The sequence below is a fragment of the Cotesia typhae genome, unplaced genomic scaffold, assembly GCF_013202065.1.
Source record: "Cotesia typhae breed Kobodo isofemale line unplaced genomic scaffold, CoteBio_Ctyphae contig_36, whole genome shotgun sequence".
NCBI lineage: Eukaryota > Metazoa > Arthropoda > Insecta > Hymenoptera > Braconidae > Cotesia > Cotesia typhae.
In genome coordinates this window covers 1,564,179-1,572,941 of record NW_027423744.1, presented here as the reverse complement: position 1 = coordinate 1,572,941, position 8,763 = coordinate 1,564,179, and the positions used below count along the sequence as shown (strand labels likewise).

General features: G+C 27.7%; 2 protein-coding genes across 3 annotated transcripts; one reads left to right on the top strand and one right to left on the bottom strand.

The window, feature by feature from the left end:
• Nucleotides 1-67: 67 nt before the first annotated feature.
• On the bottom strand, nt 68-2,996 carry Mdlc (RING finger protein mdlc). Of its 2 annotated transcripts, XM_074241902.1 has the most exons (5): nt 2,814-2,996; nt 2,630-2,703; nt 896-1,503; nt 577-799; nt 68-468 (listed from the first exon to the last, which is right to left on the bottom strand). In XM_074241902.1, exons 1-4 carry the CDS (start codon nt 2,905-2,907, stop codon nt 610-612), a joined length of 966 nt encoding a protein of 321 aa, XP_074098003.1. In that variant the 5' UTR covers nt 2,908-2,996; the 3' UTR covers nt 68-468; nt 577-609. The 2 variants fall into 2 exon arrangements, with proteins under 2 accessions (XP_074098003.1, XP_074098002.1); XM_074241901.1 differs by having other exon boundaries at nt 68-799; nt 2,814-2,995.
• Nucleotides 2,997-3,043: 47 nt separating this feature from the next.
• Nucleotides 3,044-8,722, top strand: L(2)37cd (general transcription factor IIIC subunit l(2)37Cd). The gene is made up of 5 exons (XM_074241900.1): nt 3,044-3,276; nt 3,636-3,812; nt 5,103-6,380; nt 6,454-6,637; nt 8,495-8,722. Exons 1-5 carry the CDS (start codon nt 3,190-3,192, stop codon nt 8,608-8,610), a joined length of 1,842 nt encoding a protein of 613 aa, XP_074098001.1. The 5' UTR covers nt 3,044-3,189; the 3' UTR covers nt 8,611-8,722.
• The last annotated feature ends 41 nt before the right edge of the window (nt 8,723-8,763 follow it).

Below are 8,763 nucleotides of genomic sequence, written 5' to 3'. Positions count from 1 at the left end.
ATCTGATGATATAAAATTTCATTTTATAATGGATTAACTATTATTACTGTTCATTAACACTAATCTCTACTTGTCATGATAGTTAAAATTATCTATTTTTTATTTTCAATTATATTTTACAATTATTTAAACAACATTATTAACAGTAACAATTATTAATATTAAAAAACCATTTTATACACAATTTTTTTTTTTTTTTTTTAATGATAATGATTAAATACATGAAATGAAAAATATTATTTTGTGTAGTGTGTTTTGTATCGATTTAAAAGACAGCGAGTCGGTCTCTGACACAAGCCCACACTTACATATTTAACCACCCACGCGACACACAAGCTGTCTCAAGTTAATACTACCCAACTGACTCACATTGACTGCTGTAAATTTAATGCTTTATTATATTATAGTATATCCTGTAGAAAAGTTAAGCTCCAAGCTACGGACATTAGTCTTTCACCATAAATTAAACTGTAAATTAAAATCTTTTAAAAATTACTCATCAATTTATTGATTATAATTAATGATTATTAATTAATAATACCGAAAATTTGATTAAAATTTCACAAAAAAATTTACCAAATAATCAGTATGTTACTAATCGTCATTTATTTATGAATCATCATCACTACTTTCATTGCTAGACTTATTATAAGCATGCTTATTTTCTTCCGATTTTACTCGCGCAATTATTTCTTTGGCAGGATTAAAAACACCGTTAGTTTGTACGTTACACACAAAACATCGAGTTGTTTTTTTATACTGCTCCAAGGCACATTTTTCGCAGAAGTAATGCTTACACCTGTAACATATTAATTATGAGTAATTAGTATCAAGTGTATAAAGTAATAATTATTGACAGAATAATTAAATTATTATGTAATTAAATTAAACATACTTAGTAACAATCGGATCGACGAATGTATTGCGACAAATGAAGCATTTAAAAGGGAGACTGTCTTCATCGCTATCAATTTCATATTTTTTATCGTCTTCATCACCGCTGTTTGCACCAGCACCAGTGATCGCGTCACGTTCAAGTTGCCAGCCTAATTTATAATCTGACCGGTCATGCAAAAATTTACAGCTGTCTCCAAAACCACAGTAACCCGTTTCTTTGTAATCTTTACATATATCAGGCTGATAATCCCATCTTACTGTGGTACGTATGTTTGCTGGTGCTCTTATGGGACCTTTGCGTACCATTCCACTCGACGCATTACCAGCAGCAGTATCTTTTTTTTTATAATACTGTGAATAATTATTTAATCCTCGGTATATTTTGTCATCCTCTTTACCCTCAAGTTCTTCATTTATTCTTTGTGCTCGTTCAAATATCGCTTGAGCGTCTTTGTCCAACTCTGTTTCAGTTTCGAGTATTGCAGTGGCACCTTGATCACTTGGTCCTGCTACTGCTGTTGTTCTTCTACTTTTATAAGAAACTGTTATGTTTTCTTCATCCCTGCTGTCCAATTTCTCTGTTTTTCGTTTACTTGATGTATTTGTCTAATTAGAAGAAAAAAATTTACTATTATTATATTATTAAAAAACGCTTTAGTTAATAAATAAATAAAAATTAGAATCAAATATTTTTAACAAAGGAGTTAAATTCAAAAGTATATTCTAGTTTCATTTTTTTTTCTTTTTTTTAAGTAAAAATAATATATTTAAAATTGCATCCTGAAGTTTGATATACTTTACATTTTATGACATTAAATTTAGCAGTCACTACACAATTTTTTTTTCTTTAATAAATAAATTATAGCAAAAAAAAAAATTATTAATAAAATGTACTTGTAAAAATTTTAATCAATTAAAAGTGCAATTTTTGAAAAATCATTTTTGAAACAAATATTTTTGTTAAAAAAATTAAAAAATTGTCAAGTAGCAACTAAATTTAATTTCATGTACATTTTTAATTTTTAAAAGACTACTAGATTGATGACACTGAAGTTGACAGACATTAAAAATTTTTTTAGAATTTTATAGCAATTAAATTATTAATAAAAAAATTTAATTATAAAATTACACGTCTGAAAATTAATAAAAATTATAAGTAAAAATTTTTCGAAGTATTTTTATTGTAATTGATTTTTTAAAAAATTTTTAAAAATTGACAGCTGACGGCTAAACTTCAGTATCATCTAGATTGTTATATCCTTTGTAATTTTTATTTTTCTATTGTTAATTTATAACTTGAGACTCAAAATTTTTGTAAGTTTACAAGCAAATTAAAGAGTAACCAAAAAAAACTAATGGATGAATATTTTTTAAATTTTATGAAAATTAATTTAGGAGATATTTTATTGTTTTTAGGACTTTTGTTAACAAATAAATTATGGCAAAAAAAAAAAAATAAAAAAAAATTGACATCTAGAAATTTAAAAAAATAAAAATGCAATTTCTCAAAAATAATTTTTTAAAATACATTTAATTGTTAAATAAAATTGAAAATTAATCAAGTGACAACTAACTTTAATGTCATTCAAATTTTTTGTATGCACATTTCTTAAATTTACTCCTTTAGTTTATATTTAAAAAAAAAAAAAAAAAAAAAAAAAAAAAAAGAGACGTATGTCAGCTACTTTAAGCATGACATTTTTAATTAATAAATATAAACTTATTGACTTACTCTTTGAATTAGAGGATTTGAATCCGAAGTTTTAGATTCTTTTTTAAATACTATAGTTTCATCCTCGCTGCTATCTGTAAAAAAAAACAATAACAATAAAAAGCGAATTAATAACCAGTTTATAACCTTAAATATAACCTCTACCCATATTTAAAGAAACAACAAAAATAAGTGATATTTTTACCTGACGACTTTTTGCGCTGTCGAATGCCTCTTTTGTGTATTTTACTTTTATTAAATAAAAAAGTGCAGCTATTTTTTTCTTTATCAGAATCCATTATTGTTGTTCAGTATATTTCTGTTTACGTTTTGTAACATATGATCCCTTTTTATAATTGACCGTTTTGTAAGAAAACGCCGACGGCGGAGAAATGTGAAGGTGAATGATTTCTTCTGCGATTTCTACATTATCAACGCATAAAATTCACACCGACAACAAACACGCGACACGCGGAAAATGAAAACACTTCACTTTTCTAACCTTTCTTACTGTCATTCAACACGATTTACAACTTTATAAATTAAATTACAATAAAAGTAATAATATTTAATTGTTAACAATGTTGATAAAAAAAGAACCTGTTGCCAGCAGTTACAATCAATTTTTTTTCAGTGATGACTCTAATGATGAAGAATCAAATGTAAATGTAAGTTATTTTTAGCAAACATTTTTACTTTACTTTAAAAATAATTTAATAAAAATGAAAAATTGAATTCAAAATTCATCAGTAATAAAATCAAATAAGTTTCTCGATTTTTCTTCATATCAGATCATTGTTAAAATTGATGCAGTCGATTTAATGCCTGCCTGTTAAGTAAATTATAGCAAAAAAAAATTATTAAAAAAATAGACTTGTAGAAATTTTAATAAATTAAAAATGCAATTTTTTAGAACAAATTGTTTTGTTAAAGAAAATTAAAAAATTGTCAAGTGACAGCTTAATTTAATGTCATAAAATTTTTTGCTTATTTTGGATATTTTTAATAGAATAATTCATTTTTACAGAACGCAAACGGCAATAATGCATCAAATAATGAAGAAGAGGAAGAAGAAGTAATTGGGCCTGTTCTTCCTGGAGGTCATAGATTAGATGAAAAATTTTATTGTATTAAATACCCTGGTAAAGTTATAAATTCAGAAAAAGCTATCGAAAGCTTAGGAGGACTTGGATCAATATCAACGGTAAGATCTTTTATTTTATTATTTTTTATAATAAAAGTAATGATTTTGAATTAGTATCACGACAAAATACCCGCATTCATGATAAGAAAAAAAATAAATTTTTATTTAAAAAAACCATGGCAGATTTTTGAAGATAATTTTTTTTAGTTTTTATTTATTTATTTATTTATTTATTCAAACTCCACTCGGCAATTATACAGAATAGTTACATATAATAGTGTAAAGTGATATTAAGAACCAATATCTACATAAAAGAACTCGGAATCTACATAAAGAAATAAAAAAAAAAGAAAACGAAAGGAATAGTTTAACATAATTACTATTAACACCAGAAAAATCATTTCAAGATAGCCCGTTTGGCCTCTCTTTTAACCCTTCCCATGGTTGCTCCAAAGAGATCCACATTTGCAGCAATTTCATTCATCACCTTGGATATTCTATACGTCGAGTACGTATAGAGAAACGCGATCTTACTGATGGGATGTCGAACATCCTGTTAGTGCGTAGACTTTTATTTGGTATAAATTAGAAGTAAATTTTTTTGCCTTTGGAAAATTTCTCTCTTGCTTCAAAAATTAAATTTCTCGATAGTAAATTTTCATTAATATTTTTATTGAGTAACGTCAAATTGGAAGATCAAATAATATTGAATCATTTTTTTTCATTCACTATTTATAATTGCACGCTAAAATAATATAAAATGGGTATCAAATATTCAAGAAAAAAATTTTCTCAAGATGAGAAAATTTTTTTCTCAGCTGAAGTAGGTGGCACTGCTTCCCTAAAGTATCTAAAAATCTTGATAAAATATAAAAATTTATTGTATCAAGTATTTATGATAATTTGAACCAAGAAAAAATTACTTCCACCAAGAATAGAATTTCAAGAAAAATTTTTACTTCGGCCAACACAACTTCGGTCTTCCTTCAGGCACCCGAAAATTTTCTTGAGCCAAGAATTTTGTTCTCCAGTCAAGAAATTTTTCTTTCTGTGTAGTATTGATAATGATTTATCACTGAAGCCCTTCTATATTTAATTATTGCACACTTTTTCACGTTTAATTTTAACTTGTTGAGCTCGCACCAATTTGATAATTTATTAATGTCCTCTTGCAAAACATAAATGTCGCGATTGCCCCTAAAACCACCTTTTTATTCTCTATATATGCAATAATAAGTTGCTGAAATATTGATGTTTGGGTATTTTGTTATGCAGCATTCGAATTTAGCTACTTACTGACTGTTAATATTTGAGTTGAATATTTCCATAATTTGATAATAATTTTCCTAGACTATAAACACGCCAAATCGCCGATTAGAGCTAAAATTACGAGTATCTGATGTTTATTGCAAGCCAGCATGCGGCGATCGACACGAAGTATCAGGGTTCCTACTACGCATTCGTGTAAAAAAATCACGAATTAAAAAAGTTACTGAATTAGCAAAGCAAAAAGAAGTTGAAAATTATCGTAACTTAACTCCAGCAATGCCACGTGATTTGTCAAAACAAAATTCGATTGACAATTTTGATCGAGAAGAAATTAAAAGATTATCCAAAGAATTACGTAACTGTGAAATATATGCTCAACAAAATCGTAGCAAAACTGCTGGTGGAAATGAAAAAAATCAGTCACTAATTGATGAATTATCTGGCGATTCATCAAAAAATATACCATTGAAGTTTAGTTGTAATAAAATGGAAGACTTGTCTAATGAAACAGATTACAAGTTGCCGAAATTAAAAATACTTGGGCGTGTAGTAATGGAATTTAAATTTACTAGTCTCATTGATTTTCAATACACTCCAGTAACACAGAGTGTAACGGATCCCAAGAGAAGAGAATGTATTTATGATTCTATTTGTCCCAAGGGAATATTAACACCTGAATGGTTGACTAAAAAGGTCCCATATTTTCTTCCTCCAGCTGTTTTTAGCCGCATGGACACAATCCAACAGTATAACATGAAATTAGACGTTAAAGAACCTGAGTCAGAGAATGTTATAGGAAAAAACAGAAAAAGTAGAGCTGGACTTACTTATAATGTTCCATTTACAACGGAAACAATTCCATCAGTACCTAAGCCAGGAATTGAAAAATCAATGGCAGCCAAACTTTTAACAAATGAAGACCATCAAGTTATGCTAAAATTATTTGAAAAACGTCCTATTTGGTCTAGAACAGCATTATTAGTTAAAACGAAGTTCCATAAAGATCAAATACGTGTTCTATTACCCTCAGTCGCTTATTACTTTACAACTGGTCCGTGGAGATTAATGTGGGTAAGATTGGGTTATGATCCACGTAAAGACCCAGCAGCAAGAATCTACCAGATACTTGACTATCGATGTAAAGCTATGCATGGCTTAGAGAAATATGTCAAAGGGAAAAGATCTTATACCAATTCATTAATTCCTTATAAATCAGCGCCAGCTGCGAAAGCATCAAAAGCTTCGGCGTCTGCTAGCTTGGCAGAGATCAAACGCAGGACTAAAACTAATTTGTACGATGAAAATGATTATATTTACAGACGCGGGAACATTCCATCTTCAAGACAAACTTTGTACCAGGTAATTTACAAGAATATTTATTCACTCATTCCTAGGATAATTTATAAATATTTAATTTAATTTAATATTTCAGTTTTGCGATGTACTAACTGATGAAATTCAAGAAATGTTTGCAAAACTTCCGGATCCTATGCCTGGTGTTAAATGTGACGAGAAACGCGGATGGCTACCCCCTGGATTTAGTGAACATTGTCGTGAAATAATTAACAAACAAGTTTTAGTTATGCTGAGAAAAAAAATGAACATTCCAATTAATTGTAAGTATTATTTTTATTTATTTATTTATTGTAGTTTATATTATTATTACTAGCAACACCTTAAAAGGGGAGGAGGGTATCACCAGAATGTGACATTGTGTGAAAAGCTTGTGACGTTACATGTTAAAATTTGAAATACTCAAACGCGAAACTTATATGTGAATAAAAAAACTTTAAATATTTATGAACTCAATCTGTATTTATTAATACTTTAGCACTTTCGTTATGAGATTATCTCTCACGCAACAACATCTAACTTCTAAAGTGACATTGCAATGCAAGTGAGATACTAAAATTCTCAAGAATTCTGAATAGTAAATAATAATTCTGCGTAGGTTTAAATCTTTGGCGAGTGCTGGCTCGATTTTCTAAAAAACGAAAATAATTGTGTTTTTTTTTTTATTATTTTTGAATACATGCATAAAATTGAAAAATGTGTGCTGTCACATTAAGGGGGAGGGGATTTTGAGAATGTGACTAACTGTGACAACGACGGGGGGAAAGGGTTAAAAAATCCGGAAATTTGTGTGACGTAATTTATGGATGGCCCTCAAGGAACTGAAATTTCTAATCACACACTATACATGGTTTGGATACTTTTCAGATGAAGTTGAAAAAATAATAGTGTTATGACAGGATCAATTACAAATAATTTAATGCAAAAAATATGATGGAGCAAATTTGTAGAACCAACATATTATTCAAAACTCCATTAAAAACTTAATATAAAAATTGAATATCACTGAAAAATATATAGCGCCACAACAAAAAAAAAAAAAAAAAAAAAAAAAAAAAAAAAAAAACGACAAAATAACCGCGGACAAAATAACAGGGCGACAAAATAACCATGGACAAAATATCTAGATCATAAAAGTTTATAATTAATCTCTCGAAAATAGATCAACAAGTAAGCTTGTTATTTTGATGTGCCCTTTTTTCATGGATTTTGTGTGCACAGAAAGAAAGAAAGTCTTCAGTCAAGCGTAAATTTTTTTAAATTACAAAAATCTTAAGGAAGATTGAAAATTTCTTGAATGAAGTTAAAATTTTTTGAACATTCTTCTTGCTCCAAAATAACATCGGTCTTCCTTACAATTTTCTTGGTGCAAGAAATTTTTTTTTCTGTGTGTTTATTAAAAAATAGATCGAAAAATGGGCTTTTTACTGTTGTGCCCTTTTTTCATGGATTTTTTGCCTGTTTATTCTAAAATAAGCCAACAAATGAGCTTTTACCGTATTGTGCCTTTTTTTCATAAATTTTTTGTGTTTATAAGAAAATATTTGTATTATAATATTTTGTCCGCGTTTTTCTAGTCACGGCACCAAAAAAATACATACAATCGTGAAAACTCACAAGTTCTTATAAAGACCTTTTTAATAATACCAAAATTAATTATGAAAATTTCTTTCAAAATGATAATAAGCTTGCTCATCACAAAATTTTACTTACTCTCTCAATTACTTGAATCATAAATGGCTATCGCTGAGAAAATATCATAGCCAATTTACAATAAAGATATACTGTTACAAAATTTTTCTTAATTATATAAATTAAAATTTTTGTCATATAACCACATTCACATGTAGAAAAATAAATAAATACACGAATGACGATAATCGCGAATTTCGAATCTAGTTATAACTACTTCGAAAACTTATGATAAATCAACTATTGCTGAGAAGCATATGAATAAAACATTGAAAAAGTACAAATTCAGATCAAAACCTTCTCAATGATACTAAATTTAATTTAAAAAACTCATTTTATCATATAAGTACGCCGGAGACAAAACTTTCATTATTCTCTTAATTATATAGATTTATTGCAATAATTTAATTAAAAAAATTTTTTTTTAGATCCAACAACATTGCCACACAAGCGGAAGCCACAGAGTAAATTAATGAAAGCAAAAAATGCTATGAAACGAAAACTGTTGGAGAAAAAGAAGAAAGAATTGTCGAAAACGGAGTAGAAATAATACAAAATTATTTTTATTTTTCATGCGAATGCTCTCAAAAAGATGACAATAAATCAATTTTTAAAATTGAATTATGTTAATAATAATAAACTTAAATATGAGTTAATCAATATATTCTTAAATTAGCTTAACTTTTTTAATTTATCA

Coding starts and splice junctions, on each gene's coding strand:
- Mdlc (XM_074241902.1), bottom strand. CDS start 2,907: ATGGATTCTGATAAAGAAAAAAATAGCTGCACTTTTTTATTTAATAAA. Junction 2,704..2,813: donor ACAGCGCAAAAAGTCGTCAG/GTAAAAATATCA, acceptor TTTTTTTTACAG/ATAGCAGCGAGGATGAAACT. Junction 1,504..2,629: donor CAAATCCTCTAATTCAAAGA/GTAAGTCAATAA, acceptor TCTTCTAATTAG/ACAAATACATCAAGTAAACG.